The sequence below is a fragment of the Panthera leo genome, chromosome B1 (assembly GCF_018350215.1).
Source record: "Panthera leo isolate Ple1 chromosome B1, P.leo_Ple1_pat1.1, whole genome shotgun sequence".
NCBI lineage: Eukaryota > Metazoa > Chordata > Mammalia > Carnivora > Felidae > Panthera > Panthera leo.
Genome location: NC_056682.1, coordinates 72,942,301 through 72,968,695, shown reverse-complemented (window position 1 = coordinate 72,968,695; position 26,395 = coordinate 72,942,301). Strand labels below are relative to the sequence as shown.

The window sequence follows — 26,395 nt, the reverse complement described above, 5'->3', positions numbered from 1 at the left end:
AAGAAACCATTTCCTAGGCTTTTTGTCAACTGGCTTCTAGTTACATTCTGCTAACAGGACGCACCATTGGCAAATCACAAGGCGGGCCGATGGGAGAAGCCAGTGTTTGTTCTCTACCCTTCTCTCTCCCCTTCTTTCTTATAGAGGTGCTCCTGGGGGCTATGTCCATTCCAAGTAAGGTTGCCAGACTCAGCAAATAAATACAGGACACCCAACTAAATTTGAATTTAAGGTAAGCAATGAATAATTTTTATACTATAGGTAATAATGTTTGGAACATACTTATACTAAAAAGTCATTTGTTGTTTACCTGAAATTCACATTTGTGCTGTATTTTATCTGGCATCACTAATTACAAGGTCTCAGCATTTTAATGATCTTCTCTTATGCTAGTTTCCACTGGATAGTGCCCATTTCTGAGTCTTTGAGGATCCTGCTCTATAAATTAGGTTGCTTTTTTACTTCTCTTGTTGATGGCTTTAGGATTTGGCTTTCTCCAGTGTGTTGATTACCACTTGTCCAGATGCCTTCTTTTTTCTTTTCTAAGTTTTTTATTAAATTCTAGTTAGTGAGCATACAGTATAATATTAGTTTCAGGTACAATTGTTTCCAAATTTTGTTTCTCCTTTTTCTCTTTGCTTATTCCTGTCCTTGTGGTTTTATGACTAAAACAAAAACTACCATCATTTTAATGAGGTTTTGAGGAGAAGCAAATTGGATGTAGATGTTCAATCAACCACCTTTAAAGAAGCCTATATACTTATTTAATATGTTCTTGCAAATTTTTCTTTCTATTTTGGCCATTTTTCTACATCAGCATGTTAAAAAAATTTTTTTTAATGGCAGCATATTATTCCCTGTGCCACAGTATGCATGCACTCTTACTACTAATTTTTATTAAATGAATTATAAATTATTGTCAGCGTTTGAGAACTGGGAGATAAAGACTAGCTTTTATTCCATGAATATGTCTGTACATGGAACAGTGATGTATGGGTGAGGCAATAACGAATAGATACGATTAGCTGGGTGATATTTTCCATTTTGACTGCAAGTAGTTACTGTTTCCAATGAAATGAAAGGTGAAGGACTCACTTTAGCCTCTACTTTATACTCCTTCATACTTTGTTATCCTTCGAGATCTATATTAAGAAGATTTTTTATTAAGATGATGCTATATATTCTGAACATTTCCCCCCAATATTCTGTGTCTATCTTTCTACGTCAACTAAATGTCTACTATATTCTTTGCAAGAGAAGCATATTATTGATTTTTACTGAAAAACATGTATTAACCAGTCCTCTATTCATGGGCAGATGCTTTTATACCAAAAGATGTACATTAAAAGGGTCTATCATCTACCCAAGACCCTATCCCATTTCAAACAGGTATCAGTGTTGTTTCTTGTATGTCCTTCAACATGTATTGATGCAATGGTATTTATATTAGTAAATTACACATTTAGATGAGTGGTAAATAATGTTGCACATTGACTAGTACACAGCTTTTTTATTTCAATATAATAACTGAGATATTTCCATATCAGAGCCCATACTGAATTTCCACATGAAACCATATCTGTTTCTGAGCTGTCTATTCTGTTCTGACTTAATTTTTTATTTCTGCAATAAACAACTCTGATGTAATTATATGCATTTTATAACTGGTAGAATAGACACACCCACCCCTTACGATTCTGCTCTTTCAAAAATTTCTAACACATTTTGTTATCTTTTATCACATAAACTTGATCATCAATTTGTAAAGTTCTTCCCACAAAAGTCACTAAAAGTCTGATTGGGATCATAGTAAACTTACACATTAATTTTTATAGAAATGACATATTTAAAATTTTGTGGGTTTTTTTCTTCCAGGGGCACAGTGTGTCTTTCCATGTATTAAGATTCTCAATAGGGTTTTATAGTTTTTGGTTTATTTATATAGTTTCTACATTTTCTGTTTATGGTATAGGTTGTGTTCATGGTGGAAGGTGATTGGTTTTTAGACAATATAAAACAGCTCACTGCTGTTTTTAAGATAAACTATTAATTTTCACATGTTATATTTATCTTATGCGGAATCATTTTACAGGCCACTTTCATTCGTTTTTAACAGTTTTTCTGTTGCTTGCTTTGTATGCTTTATCTATAAATCATTATAATTTGACTTTCCTTATTTCTTATTTTTTTTCTTATCCCATTAGTTCAATTAGTTCCCAGAACCACACTGAATTTTTAAAATCGAGTGCAGACATTCTTTTATTTTTCCTGACTTTAATTATTCCTGTGCCTGTCTCTATGCTCCACTGTGAAAAATGATTTAGTGCTCCTTCCTAATAATTACTCTCCAAGAAATTATTGACATCTCTCCCCCACTCTTTCTCGCAGAAGTTTGGCTGACATTTTTCTTGAATTTTGTCAAACGATCTTTCTGCATGTTATTAGCGCGATGATCTTATTCATCCGAAGAAATCAAATGCTCATTTAACAACTGTTGCATTGCTGAAAATGGAATCATAGGTCAAAGTCCTTATTTTGTCCTATTTCTTTCCAGCCAAATAATCCTGAAGTTTCCACATCTCTTGCTTCCTTTTCATACAGAGGTCAAGACTTCACTGACACTGTGAGAGTCTGGCCTTAGAGCCCACAGACTACAGAGAACAGCCACCAAAGCCCCAGCTTATCCCTGAGGTAAGAGGCTCGGTCTGCAGGGAGGAACGGTGAGGCTCCCAGCACGGCTGGTGCTTTTTTAACTCAGTCAGTCCTTATTTCTGGTGGGTATCTATTATTCAAAACCTTCTCATGATAAAGAGTGTCTTATTAAAATTATCTTGCCCATAGGGGTGCCTGGGTGGCTCAGTCGGTTAAGCGTCTGACTTCGGCTCAGGTGGTGATCTCACAGTTCATGGGTTCAAGCCCTGCATCAGGCTCTGTGCTGACAGCTTGGAGCCTGGAGCCTGCTTCTGATTCTGTGTCTCCCTTTCTCTCTGCCCCTCCCCCACTTGTGCTTTGCCTCTCTCTCTCTCTCTCTCTCTCTCTCAAAAATAAATAAACATAAATTTTTTTTTTTAATTGTCTTGCTTGTCCAGGTTAACAGAAACCATTTTTTTTTTTTTGAAAGTTTATTTTTCAAGTAATCTTTGCACCCAAGGTGGGGCTCAAACTCACAACTCCTGAGACCAGGAGTCACATGCTCTTCCAGCTGACCCAGCCAGGCATCCCTAACAGAAACCAAGTTGTTCAAGTATGTGCCTATAGTGTGTGCCCGCATAAAAATGATCATTTTCAAGATCTGAACCAACTGTAGTCTCAAAGAATTTCCCAGTTTCCTAGATTACATTCTCCAGTTTCAGTTGCCAGGCCAACTCTATTAAAAGGTCAAGCCTGTTTTCTTCTCACAGAGGCAGAAGTAGCCGAAGTAACAGAAGCCCAGTTTGAATTCCAGTCCAGCTTATCTAGTGACAATGTTAAGAGCAGGTTCATACATTCCCCACTTGTTGATCTGCCTAAATATTCCCCATCCTTCAAAGTACAGTCCAAGACTGAGTTCCTTCACAAACATTACCTTTCTAGATACGCTATCCTCCCCAACCCCCCAAACACTCCCAGGATATAACATCCATTTAACACTTTATGATTCTGGTTGAAAGAAATCTCTTATATTCTTATTCAATCCTTACATAAACATTTATTATTGTCATCCATGATTATAATTCAGCTTGGAAAGTAGATATCACACACTATAATTCTGGTATCTTCTACAACACCTACTAAGTGTATATGAACTAAAAAAAAAAAAAAAAATTGTTCAACAAATATACAGGTCTCCTCAAATCAGTAATTTTCTCTCTTCCTAAAATCTCCCAAATCTCCAAATCCTTGAAGACATTACTAATTTATAAGAATCCACATAACAGATATTAATCTAAAAATATGCATTTCCTTAACCTCAAAGTAAATTTAGGCAGATGATTGATTGATAAACAGTAGACAGGTAGTGACATAGATTATATATATAGATTTAAAAATATATGTGTTAAACACTGAATAGCTGGAAAAGGTATATGGACTGAAGCCATTGTTAGAACCAAGGCTACTTTTGGCTAGGAATGCTGTCAGTTCAGGAGAAACATAAATATTTGCTTTACTCTTCCCCTAAAGTGCCCTTTAAATCAATGGAAAGGAACCGTTCTGGGAATTAATGAGAAATTATAAGAGTGCCATTTGCTAGCAAGAGATTAACACACACACACACCCTGGATTCTCACACTGGCTCCCCTGTTAATCATGCGTTGAGCCTATTAAAGCTGATTCTGCAACTGTAAAATGGGAGTACTGGTCCAACTTACTTCTCAAAAGTCTTGGGGAATCATATGCAATCGTGAACAAGACAGCTGTGTGTAAAATGTAAACATGCAAGGCATCATTAACATAAGACTCACTTTACCAGATCGACTTTTTTTCTTGAGCCTAGTCCAGTAATCACACACCTTTCAACATTTTTCTATTGTAAATGATGCATACACATACAAGCATATTTATGGCACATACAAGCACATTCATGGCACAAATTCTTAGAACTAGAATTTCTGGGTTAAAAATCATATTCATTTGTAATTTCAAAAAGTATTGCTAATACAAAGTTCTCACCAATGAATTTTCTGGGACAGCAAAATAGAAAATTATTTCCTACACTGCCTGTACGTATATTATTACCTTTTTTTTTTTTTTAACTTTGACAGTCCTATTGGTGAAAACTGTAGCTTTTATTGTAGTTTTAAATTTGGATTTAAGTAAGATTGAGCATGTTACGCTAGGCTATCTTGACCATACACACAATTATCATTTGTTTTTGGGTCTATTTCTGGACTGTACTCCATTTCATTGATCATGTATCCATACCAGACTAGTTCCCTCCCTCATTTTTTGTTCTTTCAGGATTATCTTAGGTATCATTGTTTTAAATTTTTCTGTAAGAACTAAGAATCAGCTTTTTTTCTATAATAGATAAAAAAAATACAATATGCAGTTTTATTAGGATTGAGCTAATTTACTAGAATTTAAAGGGAAATGACATCCTGAAGTTTCTTACCCAAGACCATAATATGCCTTTCATTTAATCAAGGCTTCTTTTCCATCCCTAAGGAGGATTTTGAAAATTTCTTCATACAGGACTTACATATTTCTTTTTAATTTTACTCCATCTTTTTGTCATTTTATGAGAGTTTTTTTCTTTCCATTAGATCTTACTGCTTACTGATTTCTGAGTATCGGGGTTTTTTTTAAATGTTTATTTATTTATTTATTATTTATTTATAATATATTATGTTTATTTTTGAGAGGCAGAGAGAGACATAGAGCAAGTGGGGGAGGGGCAAAGAAAGAGGGAGACACAGAATCTGAAACAGGCTCCAGCCTCTGAGCTGTCAGCACACAGCCCAATGAAGGGCTCAAACTCACAAACTGTGAGATCATGACCTGAGCCGAAGTCCAATGCTTAACCGACTGAGCACCCAGGCGCCCCATGAGTATCAGGTTCTGTACCAAGCCCTTACTGAATAGGCTATTGCTTTTAATAGTTTTCAATCAGTTCTCTTAGATTTTCCAGGTGCATAATCAAACTATCTGCAATGATTTTATTTCCCTACTTTCCAATTATTATACCTCTACCTCTACCTTTTTTTTTTTTTTTTTTTAAAGAGAGAGAGCAAGCATGAGTGGGGAAGGGAGGCAGAGGGAAAGAGAGATAGAGAGAGACCTACAGAATCTTAAGCAGACTCCTCGCTCAGCGTGGAGCCTGACATAGGGCTCCATCTCATGACCCTGGGATCACAACCTGAGCCACAATTCAGTAGCTCAACTGACTGAGCCACACAGATGCCTCAATATACCTCTATATCTTCTAAAAAAAAACTTCCAGAAAAGCTAGAAAACTCCAGACAAGTCTTAAAAAACCTAATAGTGATGTGGATGGATATCCCTGCCTTGTTTTCGACATTAACAGGAATATTTCTATTAACAACTCACTATAGGGTAATTAAGTTTTTGAAATATCCATCTGTTCCTATGTTAGTAGGTCTTGTTTTTATTTAATGAAGTATGGATTTCAAATTATATTGAAATACCCCTTTACCATCTGTGAAGACACTCATTTTTCTCCTCATATAAACCAATATGATGAATTATACTGTTTCCTAATAATGAAATTTCCTGGCACTCTTGGAATAAACTTCACTTAGGTAAGTGCTGTTTGATTCTTTTATTAGCCTTTAATAATGATTTTTCCATCAGTATTCACAAGCAAGATGAAATCATTTCCTTTATTTGTGCATCATTGGATTTGGATATCTTTGAAATACATTTTAAAACACATAAAATCTTTTCCTTATCTAGATCCTATAAAATTTATAGTGCATTGAAATTAGAATTCCACTTTGAAGCTTAATGCACTTAAGTGATATGTGCAAGTGGTAATGGTAACGATTAATTCCTTGACAAACTATTTCATCTACAAGAATTTAAGTTTTCTGTATCTTTGAAATCTGCCATAAAATATATTTTTCTTTAAAATTAACCATTTTATTTGGCTATTCAAATCATGGCATGGATGGGGCACCTGGGTGGCTCAGTGGATTAAGCATCTGACTCTTGATTTCAGCTCAGGTGTGATCTCACAATTCGTGAGATCAAGTCCCACATCCGGCTCTGCACTGACCGCATGGAGCCTACCTGGGATTCTCTACCTTTCCCACTCTCTCAAAATAAACTTAAAAAAAAAACATATAATGGCATGGAATTGAACAGAATTGTCTCCCTCACCCCTTTATTTTTTTAGGACATTTATGATTCTAGTGTTTCTTGATTGGTTTATCTAAATAATTGCATCTACTTTATTTTTGTGCAAAAAAAAAAAAAAATTGACATTCAGGCTAACTTTGTATATCTTTTTTTCATTGCTTTATTTCCTACCGACTCCTTCATACTACTTAAGTTTCTTCCATTTCCCTAAGAACAGTTGAACACATTTACTTTCACTATGTTTGGACTGGAGTCAGTTGAGAATGGCAAGTGAGAGATCATGAAGTTATGACAACTCAAGGAGTTTGGCTATAAAAGGGAATAGAGAAATAGGTGAGACTTAGGAGGGAACATTAGGTCTAGTAACAACTGTGCATTCAGAGTTGTTGCAACAGGAGGCAGAAGGGATTAACTACAGAAAGGTGTGTGCCATCATTGTTATTGGCCCACTTAAGGTAACAGGCCATAAATGAAAAATGAGTCCAGGTAGCAAAGCTGTTTTCCTGTAGGAAAGTTCTGCAGCTTGGGTATACACAAGACATAGGCAAGGTAAGAGACTTGAACTTACCCTGGGTTGGGGTTCCGTCAAGTGGGTAAAAAAAAGAGCAAATGCATTAATTCTGCCTGAAATCTCATGGGGGTCCTAACACATATGGTGAATGAACTCTTTCCAAGAGGATCCGAGAACATCGTAATACAAGATAGCATGAAGGGAGATGGATTTTGTAAATGCTATTCAGAATGTGGTACTTGTCTAATAAGTAACAGTTGAAGCTTTGCTAGGCAGAAAAGAAGCTAGCTCACCTCCCTGTGCTAGCTGTAGTTTCTGGTCGGCCTTTAGGAATGTGACCCTCCTCACCTCTATTTTTCTTGTGTTAGAAGATATATGAGAATCTCTCAGGGATGCAAGTGTAGTGGATTTCTTTATTTAAGTTTACAAAATACATGCTTATAGAAAATTAAAACATTATAGAAATATATAAAGCCAATCATGAAAGTTCTCCCACAATTTCACTCCCTCACAAAGCCACTGACAACAATGTGGTATTACTTTTCCATTATTTTTTATAGCATTATCAAGTTATCCTACAAAAAAAAAAGCTTCCGCAACTTTTTTTTTTTTTTTACATAAAAGTTTGGACATCTTATTGTTAATGCAGAGACATCCCTCACTCTTAATGAATAGAAATAAATTGCATGACGGTACCATAATCTATTACACCAGTCCCTTACTGGTAGGACCTCTGAGCTAGTTTTAATTATTAAAGAACAAAGGTGCAATAAACCTGCTTGTGTACACTTGTCAGATTATTCCTATTAGGCAGTTTCCTAGTAATTTCATTTTTAATGAAGAGTTTAGCGAAATGGTTTGAGCATTTTCAATATACTCTGAAACCCCCCCCTCCTAAAGGTTATAAAATTATACTCCCACCTATAGCATGCAAGATGGGATATGTATAATTCAGAAATACTTGTTCAAAATTATGGTGCAATATTTTTAATTTGAAAACAATTTAATTGTTCTTGTAACTGTGTTTTCTAACTATCGAAAGTGAAGTTGGACTTGACTGATGGGGACTCAGGATCCTAAGGGCAAGGATTAGAAAACTCATTTACAAGGCGTAGGTATCAGAAACTTAAGTAACCCTTATGCAGAAAGTCTTCAAAGAAGACTACAGGGCTTGCCACAGCTTCAAATACCTCCGCTGGTATCTTGCTATTTCTCCAGGATTTGATACCTATCTTGGTATCCTACTGCTTCTGGAATACAATCAAACTGCAAACATGCACATTCTCCAGCACCAACCAGCTGTTCTCATTACTCAACTGCAGCAGACAGCTCTTTGCTCCTAGAACACATCAGAGTTTCCCACGTCTGGTTTCATTCACTTTATGCCTCATCTTAGAAAACTGTTTTCCCTCTGTGCCGTCTCAAGGCTCAGCTCAAATACCCCTGACTCTATGAAGTCTTCCACATGCTCTCTGGGAAAAAGTACTGGCTCTTCCCTCTGTGCTACTCCAGCTTTTTGCCTGCCTCTCCCTTACTGCATTTCTGTAACATAAACTAGAGTCTTGGAGGCCAGATACAACTTGCTTGTCTATTTCCTGAACAGTATCCAGTGCAGAGCTCTGCAGAGCATACACTCAAAAACTGTGGAATAAACATACATAAATTATAGTAAGACTTCAAATCCTTTAATCCCAAATTATTAGTCACAGATGCTAGTTCTTAAAGGACTAAAAAAAAACAAAACAAAAAAAAAAAAAACACACACACACACACACACACACACAAAAACACAACTGCTCCCCTCAAAACATATCCTTATTATAGTAAGCAGTTTGGTTAAGTTTTTTTAAAAAGTGTCTTTTAATAAAACTGACAAATATTCTATCTTTAGAATAGTTATGTTCAATGAACCTGCGTATGCTTGATATCTGCATCTTCTTAGGATCTCAAATTATTTATTTTAGAAAATAACATGGGGGGGCAGTTTATTATAAAATACGAAGCAGGAATGATTTAAGCATGTGAGTTTCTGCATTCCTAGCCAGAGCACAAAATGACTGGATATCCTCATCAACACCAAGCTTTTTTTTTTTTTTAAAAAGGGTGTGTGGGGGGGGAGCCACCATGAAGACAATGTTACATTAAAATCTCTTTCTCTTGATAATTTCTGGCTTCCAGCTGACTGGATGAGTTTCTTCTGTCTGAAAACAGAAAATTAAATAAAACCAAATATTGTTAGTTTTTTAATTAATAACTCCCTAACAAAAACAAGGCCATCAATTCTAAATTACATTAGCTGGCATTACACATTTAGCAGTTCTTTAACAATTTCAGAAACAGTTGACAAGGGAAGGAGGCAAACCACAAGAGACTTTGAAATACAGAGAACAAACTGTGGGTGGACAAGGGAGTGGGGGCAAGGAGAAAATGGGTGATGGGCACTGAGGAGGGCACTTGTTGGGATGACCACTGGGTGTTGTATGGAAGCCAATTTGACAATAAATTATATTAAAAAAAAAATAGTTGACAAACTTTTGACACTATCTGAATCTAATAAAGGACGACTGGTTCACTACAAATTTAGTTCATGGTTTTTCATCTCAAATAAAACTGCTATTTAGGTATTCTGGTAATACCAAAGCTTATGATTTTAGAATTTATCCGCATAGGAATTTATTTATTTGTGGTTATTCTTTTTTTTTTTTTTTTTTTTAATGTTTATTTATGTTGAAGGAGAGAGAGAGAGAGCATGAGCAGAGATGGGAAAGAGAGAGGGGGAGACACAGAATCGGAAGCAGGCTCCAGGCTTTGAGCTATCAGCATAGAGCCCAACGAGGGGCTCGAACTCACGAACCGTGAGATCATGACCTGAGCCGAAGTCATACACTTAACCGACTGAGCAACCCAGGAGCCCCAATATGTGGTTATTGTGGATGCAAGATTTCCCAAGTATAGTAAATAAGGATAATTCACTGGCATCAATGAAACCAATACAGAAATCTATGAACAGACACTACTCAAGATGACAAATTCTTTAATACTATGAAGATTATTTTCCCTTCTGATAATTTCAATACCTTTAAAATGAATAAAGCACTTGCTAAATTGGTATGGATGATTTGTTTTACTTTAAAATATATGTGAAATAGAGAACTTACCGCTGTATCATCCTCTTTATACACTTTAATGGTTTTATCAGCTTCAGCTGTTAGTAGCCGACTTTCAGACTGATCAAAAGCACAAGCAAATATTCCTGATTCACTATCCAAAGATCCAGGCTGCACAGCTGCATGAACTCTCTGGAAATTATAGCCAGTTCTCCAGTCCCAAAGATGCATAGTGCCATTGTCAGCTTAAAGGAAAAAAAAATCTAATTAAACTTGGTGTCCTTATCAACAATTCAGCTTGACAAACATTTAAGTACCATCCATGGGTCAAGTACTGTGACAATAAAGATTAAATAGTTATAAAGATATGTAAGACATAGGCACTCAAGCTTCTCTTAATACTGGTTCGTCTATTTTTATGTGTGAATTCAGAATTTAGTATAGAGCTCAAAAAGCACCACAAAACAATATCTAATTCCAGAATACACAACCAAACTTTAGGTGGTTCCCAGCATGAATTCCTTAGATTTATCATGTGGGAACTCAAATACGGTTAAACTATGAAATATGCTACAGGTATTACAAATATGCATGAACACACATATGAACATCCAAATACACAGTAATTGGGCAAGTTCTGTTATAATACTTAGGTGGGATGGCTTAGAAATTTTATAAACGTTTACTCATTTGCCAAAAGAAAAAAAATGAGACTAAAACACATTTATCTCTAAAATCTTAATTTACCTCCAGAAACAAGCACTCCATCAGAATTTACTGTCAGTGTGTTAATAATAGCATTATGACCAGAAAGATTTTGAATAAAACTTCCATCAGGGAATTTCCACTGTTTTATGTTATCTGGAGAGCCAGATGCAAATGTGTAACTGAAATAAGATTACAAAGAATTAGTGACAAAGTAAACAAAGTTAAATAAAATGGTGAGTTCAAAAAAGCTTGTTAGGGCTGTATTCTCTACATGTGCATTTATGGGTCCACGTAGCTTTAGAAAAACATTATTGTCATACCAAGAGGTAAAAATATGAAGACATCTGTTCCAAGTCAAATCAGATCTTCAAAATAAATATTTTAAGTGTATTTTAATTCCAAGATTAATGTTTTATTCTCATTTCCCCAATGCTCTACACTGAGTTAAAGCAACAAATGTACAAAACCTTAAATTCACATTAAGGGCAAGGGGTTATGAAACTATTTTGGATAGAGAGCAAGAGAAGGAGAGAGGGGAAAAGAGGAAGAAAGGAAAAGAAGGAAAGAAACAGAGAAAGAAAGAGAAAAGGGAAGTGGGGGGAAAAAAAGAAAGTGAGTGAGGAAGACAGAAAAAGTGAGGGAGGGAGGAAATAATGGGTACAGAAAAGATATCAATGTGACCAGAAAAGTGTCAAGGTGATGTGATATAATAAACAGGCTGTGATAATATGCTCACCTCTATGGATAACCTGATTATGAGGTCACGGTTCCTACTATTTTTTTCTATGAGTATTAACTTAAAAATTAAACTACTCTATGTATGTCTCAGTGCCCAGTAACATTTCTATCAAAACATTAAATCTATCTTCTATTAGCCTCTACTTTGACATGCAGATTTTAGCAATGATTTATTCATATTGTCTCATTTGACACTATCATAGCTCACCATGTAGAAAATTTTCCTTATCACATATAGGTCATGAAGCAAAATACGACATAGGGAAAATAAAAGAAATGCATGCTTGTAAGTGGCACAGGCCTGGAAATGACAGCTAAATAACTACTGAAATAGTACCAGTGTTGGTCTTTCCATACTTATACTAAATATTGAAAAAAGAGAAGCGAATTAGGAAAATACACTTACTGTTTAGGATGTAAAACCACAGCCCTGACGGATTTTTTGTGATTTGTTAATGTGACTCTTGTTTTTCCAGCCACCAAATCCCATAATCGTATTGTAGTATCATGGCTTCCTATAATAAAAACACACACACGCTCAAAATTCGATCAGAAAAAATAACGCAAAAATTAAACACAACAAAATATGAAGGAGTCTTGTATAGATACTTATAGACTAAGTGAAAGTCCTATCAACTCTTGGCTAATTACTTCACAGTTCTAATTTTTAGGTTGGTTTTAAATTTAATTCTTAAAAAAGGCAATAAATGCTTGATGCACTCTCAACTCAACAGGTAGAACAAATGCGAGTAACAAAGCAAATACATGATGTTACTCCTCATGGAGGGGAAGAAAAAACTTGTAGTTAATAAAATACATCAAGTGAATGAATTACTCTCTAGTCTTAAAGATCTAATATTTTTTTAAATTTATTTTTAGTTTTTGAGAGAGTGTGCATGTGTACAAGCAGGGGAGGGGCAGAGGAGAGGGAGAGAGGGAGGGAGAGAGGGAGGGAGAGAGGGAGGGAGAGAGGGAGGGAGAGGGAGGGAGGGAGGGAGGGAGAGGGAGGGAGGGAGGGAGGGAGGGAGAGGGAGAGGGAGAGGGAGAGGGAGGGAGGGAGGGAGGGAGAGAGAGAGAGAGAGAGAGAGAGAGAGAGAGAGAGAGAGTCTTAAGCAGACGCCACGCTCAGCATGGAACCAAACACGGGGCTCAATCTCACAACTGTGAGAGAATGACCTGGGCCGAAATCAAGAGTCCGATGCTTAACCAAGTGAGCCACCCAGGCACTCCGAGTAAAGATCTATTATTAATCTTACTGTAAGTAAAACAAGACTCAAACCAGCTCTAAAAGTAATTGGTCTCAGGGTATTTCACCTAATTTCAACTTCTTAGACCAGTAATTTTGATACTATGAAACAATGTCTAATTGTATCTAACAGAAGCATTTCTAATCAAACATTACATGATACTGAGATGTGATATATTCTGATATGTAAAGAGTTTGAGATAAAAACAATCAAATGAAAAATTACCACAGTAAATTTCAAATGCACACCCAATGTGTCTACAATACAAAGCAAGAGTCATAATGAATAGGAAAAGTATATGCATAATCATAATGCATTCTGATTAAATACACTATAAACTTAAAAGCTATCAGTCATACCAGTAATAATTTGTGGTTCTGCAGCTTGACACCTCACTGTAGCAACTGCATTTGTATGTCCAGATAATGTGTGCACACTGGCTTTAGTTCTCACATCCCAAATCTATAAAAACACAACAGACATACTGTCAGAACAGGTATTCATATCTCAGGCAGGTAACTGGATCAATTCAAGGCTGCGAACTTACTAGGCAACCGTGCCTGAATATAATGAAAAACTGTTTCAAAGAAAGATAATGATCTATAAGCTGGCTGGGGAATGTAGACAGGAGGCAGATGATGGGAACAACAACAACAACAACAACAAAACCCTGAAACATTAGGGTACCCAAAGTGTAAGAATGGGTATAATGAGACTATTGAAGGAAACAGCTCATGGAAAATAGTTGTAGTGACGGGAAGGGAACGTGCAAGTGTCACATTTCAGAGGCAGGGCACTCCCGATAATAAACACGATGAGGCCCCAGAACTGAAAACGAAGGTGAAAAAACACAGAAGTCAAGAAACTCAGGGGCTAGGCTACCGACAGGTCAAGTCAACTATCTTCAATTCTCTTAACAAATCACATGTGACTCCATTACCAAACATGCATACCGTAAGATGCAATATATTTACGAATAAACACAAAGGTCTACTCCATTTACCCGTGCAGTTGAATCTCGACTACAGGTTACCAGCACATCAATTGTTGGGTGCAAATCCAAACCATACACTGCACTCAGATGTCCATGATAGTGCCTTATAACCTGAAAATAAAGCAGGAAAGTGAAAATCTCTATAATTAGAAAGAAAAACAGTGGTTCATAATGTTTTAAATCCTCAACTACAAGCTTACCTTATTATATTCAAGATCCCAGCATTTGACTTGTTTGTCTTCTCCACAGGAGAACAGGTAAGGGCTCCGTGTGCTTACTATCACACCACGCACTGTACTAATGTGCCCAGTTAAGGACAGTTTTAATTTGCCACTAGCCAAGTCCCAGATCTGCAATCAAAGAAGATTTAATTTTTTTCTTTTGGATTATTCCAAAGCAAATTTTTAGAATCTTGATATTAAAAATAAGTCTTCAAAAACAATCTCCCACCAATCTTCCTTGTTAAGCAGGGAAAAAATAGAATAAAAAAAGCACGTTCAAACTAGGAAAGTACTTGCAATAAGTGACAAAATCTTAGTATATATAAAAGGATATCATAGATAATGAAAGTATGAATAACATTAAATTAGCCAAGGATGGCAACAACTTAAAAAAAAAAAAAAAAAACCCTATGGAAACAAACTAAATGTCCATCAATGGATGAGTGGATAAAAAAAAAAAAAAAATGTGTTATGTATCTGTATGTACACACAAAAACACACACAATGAACTATGATTCAGCCATGAAAAAGAATGAATCTTGCCATTTATGACAACATGGATGAACCTTGAGTGCATTATGCTATGTGAAATAAGTCAAAGATACTGTGTGATTTTACTGGCATATACACTCTAAAAACAAACATTAACAAACAAACAAACAAAGCTCAGAGATAAAGAGAATAGATCAGTAGTTGCCAGAGGTGGGGTGGGGAGTAGGCAAAATGGATAGAGTCAAGGTACAAACTTCCAGTTATAAAGTAGATAAGTCATGGGGATATAATGTTCAGCATGGTGACTGTTATTTATTAATACTGCACCGCATATTTAAAAGTTGTTAAAAGAGAGTAGATCTCAAAAATTCTCTCTAAAAGGAAAAAACAATCTGTAACTATGTATGGTAACAGATGTTAACTAGATTTATTGTGGTATTCATTTCACAATGTATATAAATACTGAATCATTACGTTGTGTACCTAAAACTAATATAATGTTGTATGTCAACTATACCTTAATAAATAAATATATATGTATGTTGAAAAAACCTAAAAGCAGCTTTATTCGGTATCAAAAAGTTCAAACCCACCAGAAATTTTTTTATGTACAGTTTTCAAAAGATTAGATACCCATTTCTGCTTAACATTTAGTAGGTATTTTTAAAAATACATAATCAGTCTGCTGAAAAGGATTCTCTCATACACTGCAAGTATCAATTAGTCCATTTTGGAAAATAAGCTGTACTCTGAGTGTCAACCTCAAAAACGTTTAACCCATTAATTCCATTTCTGGGAATCTATAGTAACAAAGTAATTTAAAATACAGCAAAAAGCTTTAGGCTCAACAATTAATTACGGCATTACTTGTGATGGTGAAAATCAAGAAACTAAAAAGTTTAATGTCTAACAACAGGAAAACGGTATCCTTTTTTCACAGAAGCATGCCTCTGATATAATATTAAGTGGGAAAAAAACCAGAGTATAAAATTATACATCAAGCATGACTTTTTAAAGATACACATTTAAAAGGGCATCTGGGGGGGGCGCCTGGGTGGCTCAGTCGGTTAAGCGTCCGACTTCGGCTCAGGTCATGATCTCGCGGTTCGTGAATTCGAGCCCCGCGTCGGGCTCTGTGCTGACAGCTCAGAGCCTGGAGCCTGTTTCCGATTCTGTGTCTCGCTCTCTCTCTCTGACCCTCCCCCGTTCATGCTCTGTCTCTGTCTCAAAAATAAATAAACATTTAAAAAAAAAATAAAAAATAAAAAAATAAAAAAAAATAAAATAAAAGGGCATCTAGGTAGCTCAGTTAAAGCACCCGGATCTCAATTTTAGCTCAGGTCATTGAGATCAAGCCCCGTGTTGGGCTCTGCACAGGTAGCACAGAGTTTGCTTGGGTTTCTCTCTCTCCCTCTGCCCTTCCCCTGCTCTCATGCACATGTGCACACACTCTCTCTCTCGACCTCAAAATAAACAAAATACGCACTTACACACACAGGAAAAGAGCTCAGAAGTAAATATAATGACACATATGCACAGAAATAAATACTAAACAGAAATTCATGTTCAAATTATTTGACAGTGTTAGGATTATGTATGGGTCTGTGTTCTTTTATATTTTTCTATATTTTCCACATTTTTTAATAAATAAGCATACTTTAATTTTGTAACCAGAAAAGAAAAAATGTAAAAATCAAGGAATAGTGGTAGGTAGTATGTACTGTCTGGAAAACTTGTTACTTAAATATCATTTCTCAAACATATTTATTCAGAACAGTGAATTGATAAATATAGTAACTTTTACCCCAAACTCAGGTCTAAGAAATCACAGAAAGTACAACAGAAATCTCCACCCAGGAAAATAAAAGATAAAATTTATATAGCAAATACAAAGTCCTATTTTTTTTCTTCCTTCTTTATTACCTTTATAGTTCTGTCAGCAGATCCAGTTACAAACCACTGGTTTCCGGGTTCTACAGCAATACAGCGAACCCAGCCAAGATGTCCACTGATCACCTGCATAAAACAAAAAGTAGAATGGGCAGACTCATTACACATAAAAGTTTATTCAATTTCAACTCATTGCACATAAGTCAAGTTTGAATAGCCCGTCCTCACATCTTCAAATAAGTTTGTAAAATTATTTGACAGATTTTGGAATTTATCTTCAGTAAATGAATACACAAACTGATATATCTATACAATGAAATGCTACTCAGCAAAGAGGAATCTATTAATAGATGAAACAACTTGGATGACTCTCAAAGACATTAAGCTGAGTGAAGGAAGTCGGTCTCAAAAGGTGCATACCATTTAATTCCATTATATAACAAAATTGAAAAGGCACAACTATAATATAGAAAACAGATGAACAGTTACCATGGGTAGGGAAGGATATGTCTGTAAAATAATAGCATAGGAGTGTTTTTTGAGTTGCTGGAACTTCTATATACAGACTGGGGCAGTGATTACCCAAATTTATGTATCTAATAAAATTTATTAGGTCTGTACACTAAAAGAAAGGCTATGTTAGTGTACAATTAAAAAACCAAATTTAGCACATATAGTAAATTAAGTGCAGTTACAGTTTTTCTGCTATATATACTTCATTTTAGATCTGGTACATTTTGAATCATTTAATTTACTATAATTGAAAAAAGATCATCAATAGAGCCAAAGAAACATTGTCATATGCTGTTCTTCCTCCTAGCCTTCATACTAAACACGTCAAACACTTAGAGAATTTATTTCATCTGTTCTCTACACCTAATAGCTTTCTGTCAACATTTTATACTGTATTTTATAGGAAATACATACATGGCTTTTACTTAAAGAAGTCTTCCTAAGATCTATCTTTCAAGATTGGGGCCTAACCCTTCCCTCATCTGGTCTCAGATCACTTTACCAGTGCTCATATTCACTCCTTTTCCTCCTTATTCTACTCCTTCAGCTCTTGTAACTGGAAAGCAATCATCGTTTCTGTAATGGCATGATATACAGATTCACTCACCCTGTACAGTTTCCATGGTGGGTGCCACTGGGGTTTGGGCATTGTAGGGGCTTTTTTAGCCATCAGTGCAGAGTTCTTGGCATTGCCAGCCTCCATAACAGCCTAGATATAGAACAGATTACATTACTGTTAAAGACATACCTAACATTTCATGTTAAATCAAAAATGAAAAATTTTAAAAGGGGATTTATGAGGCTTTTTACCCCCTTTGATGAAAAGACAGCTAAAATGTTTGCATAACTAGAAAATGTCTGCACACCTAAGACTTCTAATCAGAATTATATTTTCTGTATGTTAATTTTAAAAATCAATTAAAAAATCTCAGAGGCAGAACATTAAGTTAAGAGCACATATCACTAAGCATGGGTTCATGAACCCAGCTCTGCCAATTACTAGCTGACTGACTTTGGGTAAAAATTACATAACCTCTATGCCTGCTTTGTAAAGTGGAAATAACAGTGCTTATTTCATACAATTACTACGAAGACATTATTACTACTCTGTAAATGCTCTATAGAAGCTCCTACCTTTATTTGAGTGATTGCAAGTGGATTAATGTCTCAGCCTGTCATTGTTGTATTTTAACATTATTGATTTAATATTGCAAAGCAGAAACTACCTTCCAAAAATACTTAATTAACATTTTAAAAGGTACTCTAGGCACGCCTGGGTGGCTCAGCTGGTTAAGCGTCCGACTTTGGCTCAGGTCATGATCTCACGGTCCGTGAGTTCGAGCCCCACGTCGGGCTCTGTGCCGTGCTGACAGCTCAGAGCCTGAAGCCTGCTTCAGATTCTGTGTCTCCCCCTCTTTCTGCTCCTCTCCTGCTCGTGCGCGCTCTCTCTCTCTCTCTCTCTCTCTCTCTCTCAGAAATAAATAAACACTAAAAACTAACTAAATAAATATAAGGTATTCTAGCTGATGTACCATCTACTATTAGCATCCATCCATGCATCCAAAACATACTTAAGCCATAAAGTTCCTGCCCTCAAGAAGCTTACATTACCTCCTCCTAAGGAGGCAGAAAGCCCGGGCAGAGATCTGTGAATGGAGGCAAAAGAAGAAATGTGGTGGGAAGACCACAGATTAATTCATTTCATAAAGCCAAATAACTGCATAATAAATTAAGGAATCAAAACCTGCAGTTATTCAAGTGACAGCATAATAAAACAAACTAGGTATTTTCAGTTATTCTTTTTATAACTACTTTCACCAATTTAGCTACCATTTACTTACACATAAACTTATGTATTTCTAAATGCTCATTTATAACATACAAGTTCTACAGCCTATGAATATTACATTACTAACAGCACTAAACTGTGTCAGCCAACTAAGAGTTTAACAAAAAAGAGATTTTCATATTTAAACCATATTAACACAAGTTTTAGAATAGTATTCCTTGCACTTTTAATAGTAGATAATAAAGGGCAACATCACATTATATACATCAAAATAAGCATTACCTACAATGTGTAAAAGACACAGAAAAACAAAATGTTAAATTCTAAAAAAAATGCCAATTCACTAGCAACTTAAATTTTAGGGCCATGAAATACTAACAACTAGCTCAGTCAGCCACTATTTACTTTAGTAATTCCAAGGCAAATTTTCACTTATTTAGTATTTAACTGAAGACTCTTGCAATAAAGGAAAATAAGGCAACAAGTTCCAAAAATTAGAAACCTGCAGCATGATTTGACACAGAGAAACTTACTGAAGTCATCCCTGCAGGCTGTGAACGGTCAGCAGCCGCCGGATGTCGGTATTCACCTCCAGCAGGTGCATTACGATTTGCGTCAACCCTGAAGCAAAAGAAATAGCACATTCTAAGCAATTAATTGTCATGTCATGTGCTCTGCAGAACCAACTCTTTAAATTTTTGTAAGCAATGATAAAGGAAAACGTCACGTAATTATAAAGAAATCTTAAAATGAGAAAAACAGAAACAATGAATTATGTTTTCAAAATCTCTATAATTAGAAGCATAATACTTCATACCTGGTCTGAGAAGAAGGTAATGCCACAGCTAAGGACTGAGCGGCTGATTCACTTGGCATTCTTTGGATCTTAGTATCTGCAGTCAAAGCAACCCCTGTTTAAAGAAAAACATCAATTGCTTCCAGTAGCTATCTCTGATTTCATTTACATAGGTTTAAAATAAAATACTGGAAGCAAACATGGGATATCTCCAGGTGGTGATACTATAAAAATTTCTATTATGTTTTGTGAGTCTTTTATTTCTAACTTTTTGATAATAAATGTAACTTGAAATCACATAACTCAAATTTGATTTAATCACAGGCAGCTTGGTATTAACATACCCAAGACAGTAAAGACAATTTCTATTATTTTGGGGTATTACCTGCAGATATAAAAATTAAGCAGCCCCCAAATACTAACCGAATATTTCCAAGAGTAAATGTAAATTACTAAACAAGAAGTACTAATCTGTCTGGGCTTTCATTATGGTAAATCCTGTCTTCTAAAATTACTAAAACTAGGAGCGCCTGGGTGGCTCAGTCGGTTAAGCGTCCGACTTCGGCTCAGGTCACGATCTCACAGCTCGTGAGTTCGAGCCCCACGTCGGCCTCTGTGCTGACAGCTCAGAGCCTGGAGCCCGTTTCAGATTCTGTGTCTCCCTCTCTCTCTGCCCCTCCCCTGTTCATGCTCTGTCTCTCTCTGTCTCAAAAATAAACGTTAAAAATTTTTTTTTTCTTTAAATAAAATTACTAAAACTAGATATACTAAGCTTTCTGTCCTCCACCCCAATATACTAGCCACTCCATCTGTGTGTCAATTTTCTACACAGACATCTAGTAGACACTTTTATCACACCTGATTCTACACTAACACTTCAATCACTTTTATAAGTGTAATGATAATAACATGTCTGTTTAAACCTCCATATAAGCATGTTTTAGCTTGGAGCAGTGTTACTGTCTTTGAATTCCTAGCACAGTGCCTGAAATAAATTTAGGTGCTTAGAAATGTTTGCTCAATGAATGTATCTGATACTGAGTATTAGTTTACTATCATCTAAAAGCTATGCCTAAAAATAAATAAATAAATAAATAAATGCTATGCTTGGATGCCTGTCTGCTAAGTTTATCTTGTATTTTATAGGCAATAGGAATCATATTATTGGTTCATTCAAGGAAATGCCTACAAGATATTTTCTTTTTTTTTTTAATTTTTTTTTTTTTATAATGTTTATTTATGAGACAGAGAGAGACAGAGCATGAATGGGGGAGGGGCAGAGAGAGAGGGAGACACAGGATCAGAAGCAGGCCCCGGGCTCCGAGCCATCCACCCAGAGCCCGACGCAGGGCTCGAACTCACGAACGGAGAGATCGTGACCTGAGCTGAAGTCGGACGCTCAACCGACTGAGCCACCCAGGCGCCCTAAGATATTTTCAATATAAAATAGCTCACTTACCAGGTCCTGGTGGATATGGATGTGTACCTGTCACCAAATATTCAACTTCTTGTCCTTAAAAAAAGGAAAAAAATCATTGTGATCATTGGCAAATTTATCATATGTACAAGTATCATCTCTTTTAATAAGTGTTAAATTATCAACTGAATTTCTCAAATTTTCCCAACTAAACCCAAATGTCAGATATAAGATAAATTGATCATTTTTGTTTTGGCTTCTGAAGACCATGGTCACAGCTATTTCTTTTGACCTTTTGTTAATATGATGTCAAGAAAGCTTGTACAATTTTAATGGTATGTAGAGAGATTGTTCGGTCAAGTAAAAATCAACTGTGGTTTTTCTTCCAAGCAAATGATTTCTCAGTGGAATGTTAGATTATTTTTATGCATTAGAATGCCAGTGCTTGGTATCATCTTTCTGAATTACAGCCAAGATACATAGATGGTCTCCCCATGGGTTAGAAATATTTCCTTTAGTCTCCACTGTGACCTTCTCTATATCCTAATAATTTCTGCGATTATGATTCTACCACTTTTTTATTTCCTATTAAGAAAAAACCTAGCAACCAATAATCTCAACTCACTACTCCAATGAGGAAATCAAGACTTCCATTATAATACTGGTACACTAGTTTAATAGGGTTTGGCTCTAGTCAGTCCTTCCAGAACAGGCACTAGAACATTTCATTTTTCTATTTTTAAAAATTACATTTCTACTTTTAAAAAGAATCACATTTCTGATAATGCCACACTTACCTTGATTGGCAGGATATTGTTTATGACCATATGAATCCGATGCATTCTGAGGACATTTCTCTTTAAAATTTTCTTTTGAAGTAGGCATATGCAACACAGGACCATACTCATTACGCAGCTTGATTGCCATTTTCCGTTTGTGACTATTTAAAAATTATGAACATAATAATGTATCTTGAGTACTTTAAAAATATGAACCAAAGTAAATATATTCATAGATAGCCGAGAAACACAAGTACTTAAATAGCTTAGGTTTGCCTAATCATGTAGAAAAAATTTCTATGAAGTTTTTAAAGTAGTATTTTAAAAAGCTCAAAACTTCCAAGTGCATTTCCACACTTTTGTTCATAATCCACCACATAGCATCCATTAAGTCTAAGTAACATTTTAGGTTGTTAACCAATAAATACAAAACCTTTCATGATAAGTTATCAAGGGTCTGGTTTAAAAATACATAGAAACTAATATATCCTTTTAAAAACCTCAAGGTCAATACATTTTCCTTCGAATGTGTAAATATAAAAATATAGCAAAAGCTTCTATCATAACCTTTACTGGATGTATCTAAAAAGAGTAATTAGAACTAATCGAAGTACGTAATTAGTTCAGTATTTTTTAAAGAAATGCACTTATACAAATTTTAAGAATAGCTCACTTTATAAATTAAATATAAATGCTTGTTTTAGGAGTTAAGTAGATTTTAAAAGAAGGGTAAAGGACAAAGAAGGAACACTGCACATAATGCAATCCCAGACTGGAGCTGGAGATGTAGAACCAAAAATATGCCACCACTCAAAAATCTTCATCATACTAACGAGAAAAGATGGGAGTAGAGGTACTGGCCAGGTACAATTTCAGCTCAGCAAGGCTCTGAGAGCAGCGGGAAGCTGAAAGCACATACAAAGTGATTGATTATAAGATATAACACCTAAAAGGGACTCTCCTAATTACTGGGTATTTATAAATGCAATTAATTAATGGGATTTTTACTGTAAAAGACAAGGCCAAAAAAAAGTTAAATCAGCTTAAATCATGCCCAAACACCATTCATTATTGAATAGATATCCTATGAGTGTTAGTATCACTCACTAATCTTTAAAGGTCCCCCTCTCCCTGCTCTCTTCCCCCAGTTATTAAGTAGTTAAAATATTCTAGCAACTGAAAAGGAACAATACCTACCTCTCTTCATCCAAAGGCACAGGTTTTCCATTATCAGCTACAAACATGTCATGGGTTCTCTTCAATGACCTGAACACAAGTGTGTGCACAGAATGTTTTTGTACCTCCTAGAAAGAAAGATTATAATCACATATCCATCTGCAAATTATACATATCATAACCTAAATTAAATTTAAATTAGTTATACACTTTACAAGTTTAAATATGTAAACTGCTTTCTACCACTCACCATGGCTATTTGTAGCAAGCTATAGGAGTCAAGTTTAGAAGAAGAGGAAGCTCTTCATTGGCCAGAGACCCACCCATACCAACTAGTGATGCCTGAGCTTGGTCATTTATTCAGTAAATATCTACTGAGCTCCTACTATGTGTCTGGCAGGTTCTGTGCTAGACGTTAACAAAAGAATGATGAAAAGACAGTCATGGTCCAGGTGCTCAAGAGAAAACAGATAAAAATAAGCAACACATTTTGATAAGTGCTATGAAGGAAACAAGCAAGGGCATGAGACACAGAAAGAACTTAGGATAGTTATGAAAAATCTCTCTGAAAAGTTACAGAGAGGGAGGGAGGCAAACCATAAGAGACTCTTGGATATTGAGAACAAACTGAGAGTTGATGGAGAGTTGGGGAGAGGGCAAAGTGGGTGATGGGCATTGAGGAGGGCACTTGTTGGGATGAGCGGTGGGTGTTGTATGGAAACCAATCTGTCAATAAATTATATTTAAAAAGAAAAAACCTCTCTGAGATGTCACTTAAGTAGAGAGTTAGCTCTGTGCAGAAGAGTTAAGAACAATTCAGTAAAGAGAAAATGCCATGTACACAGCAGTTCAGTATCTGCAATGATGCCAGGAGCCGCAAGAGTTGTATATGTTCAGTAGGAAGGTGGGCTGTGACACCGAGATGAGGTTCCAAGGGTAGGCAAGGTCCAGATCAGGATAAGGGTTTTTTGAAGATCATTCCAACAGTCTGCATTTTTGCTCTAGTAACATCGGGCCAGTAAAGGATTTTAAGCAGAAAAAGCATGATCAACTTACGTTTTAAACAGATCAATTTACGGAGGGAGGAGGGTGTAACAAAAATGGAAGCAAGGACACCAGCAAAGAGCTAATGCTCTTGTCCAGATGAAAGATGGTGTTGGTTTGAATTAGAGTGAATGCAGTGGATACGGACAAGAGTCAAGAAATATTTCTGAGATAAGACGGACAAGGCTGTCTAACAGAATGGTTGTTCAAGACAGGGAAAGATGCAAAACTTCAAAATGGCAGGTTTTTCTGGGGAAGAGCTGATGGAAGGCACTAAGTGAACACCAGAGAAGACTGCCAATCTTTTAGGACACACAACCACGAACTCTATTCTGCAGATGGGGAATATCAGCGGTCCAGAAGCACCGCCTCCGGGGACACTGCCGAGCTCAAAAGCTCAAGAGTAAAAAGGCAGTAAGAATTCTCTCCGGCTTCATGCCTGAGGGTAACCTCCAACTAATGCTGCCATCCGGCTTCCCTCTATCCCTAAACACCTTAAGAAGAGACTACCCGGCCTCAACCAGAGAGCCTCCTTTCGCAGCCTCTACCCTCTCCAAACTCCGAACACCTTTGGTCCCCCACGCCTGCCGCCGAAGAAAAACATTCCAGAAGCGAACGACCCCTCAGCGCCCAAGTGCCACTTTACCTCGACCATGATGCCGCTGGGTGACCCGCCGCTCCAGCAGACAAGAAACGCTAGCCTGCAACACAGAAACCGCCGCCACAACTGTGCAGTCCCTTCCGGAATTGGGCGCCCTGGCGCCGGATCTGACGCAGTCCGCGCACGCGTGCTGGTGGCCCGCCGGCCTTGTGGGATCGACGGGGCGGGTCTTTTTCTCCGGGGACGTAGTGTCGTGCCTGAGTTGGCAGGTTCTTGGTACCGCGTACCTAAGGGTCTCGTTCACTTTCTTGGAGAAAGCTTGAAATAACGTTCTCTGCCTTATTCTGTGACTTAAATATTTTGGTTTAGGGTGTGCCTGTTTGCGTTGTATTTCCCGGAAGCTTAATCCTTTTTCTCAGCGAATCTAAGTAATCAGCTCTGGGGAGGATCTGGAGAGAGCAAACCTCGGTCAGCGCTAAAACTCTGGGGGTCGCCCCCGCAATTTATGTCGCCTGCTTCCGCTACTTGGCTAATTTTGTCTGGAAGCATTTAGACGCCTTTGTAGCCTTAACTCCGAAAAGCAATCCCACTTACACTGTCCAGTGAACACTTGTTGAGTCAATATTGCGGAATTGTTTCAATTTGAGAAATTTTGCAAAAGATTTTTAACATATGGCAAAACCCCAAACTTACTTTATGCTGCATAGATGTTGTTTAATCTCTCAAAACTGCATAATTCTTGGCTATTTCCTAGTTGTCTGCTAATTAATGTGGCATCAACAATGCCGGGGTACAGCTTTCAAAGTTGGTGGAAAAAAGGATGCAATTGAAGACTTGAGCCATTTTTATTTATACACAGCCTGGTGCCCAAGTATTGAGATTTTGTTTTTTCACCCAGGTAAAATGCAATTTTCGATTAATCCTGCCCAATTACTTTTCTGCGTAAAAAGAAACCTTGATGGAGGTAGACATTTGTAAACTTGAATAGACCAGTCTTTCACTGGTCCTGCTTGCTCCTTAACCTACTCAGTTCCACTGATCTTGTCCCCAAAGCACCCCGCATATGCTTTTGAGAGGGGAAAAAATAATCTTATAAAAAGTATAGCGATGTGAAATGATAATCTCATTAGAAATTCACTGATTAAAAAAAGAAACTGATTTTTTTATTCATTAAAAACATTAAGATCATGTTCCTGCTTGAAAATAAAGTCATCTTTGAATTTGAGTAGCAGTTTGGCCTATGAACTGATTTTCTATAAGTGTCCACTAGTGGTAGGCCTTGCAAAGAAATATATATGTACTTGGGAAGCTATATCAGTTTATAACTTCCCTATTGGTGGCAATAGATATACAAAAGAGTATGATTTTTTTTTAATTTTTTAATGTTTATTTATTTTTGAGACAGAGAGAGACAGAGCATGAACGGGGGAGGGCCAGAGAGAGGGAGACACAGAATCTGAAGCAGGCTGCAGGCTCCGAGCTGTCAGCACAGAGCCCGACGCGGGGCTTGAACTCACGGACCGCAAGATGATGACCTGAGCCGAAGTTGGCTGCTCAAACGACTGAGCCACCCA

General features: G+C 36.5%; 1 protein-coding gene across 2 annotated transcripts; it reads right to left on the bottom strand.

The window, feature by feature from the left end:
* Positions 1-7,702: 7,702 nt before the first annotated feature.
* On the bottom strand, positions 7,703-24,974 carry PLRG1 (pleiotropic regulator 1). Of its 2 annotated transcripts, none has more exons than XM_042935250.1 (15): positions 24,867-24,974; positions 23,198-23,304; positions 22,019-22,161; positions 21,264-21,317; positions 19,826-19,919; positions 19,542-19,629; positions 17,827-17,928; positions 16,740-16,832; positions 14,304-14,453; positions 14,113-14,214; positions 13,469-13,571; positions 12,269-12,377; positions 11,164-11,303; positions 10,468-10,661; positions 7,703-9,510 (listed from the first exon to the last, which is right to left on the bottom strand). In XM_042935250.1, the coding sequence occupies exons 1-15, from the start codon at positions 24,873-24,875 to the stop codon at positions 9,451-9,453; spliced, it is 1,548 nt and encodes a 515-aa protein (XP_042791184.1). In that variant the 5' UTR covers positions 24,876-24,974; the 3' UTR covers positions 7,703-9,450. The 2 variants fall into 2 exon arrangements, with proteins under 2 accessions (XP_042791184.1, XP_042791185.1); XM_042935251.1 differs by lacking the exon at positions 24,867-24,974 and adding an exon at positions 22,834-22,905 and having other exon boundaries at positions 23,198-23,287.
* Positions 24,975-26,395: the final 1,421 nt, after the last annotated feature.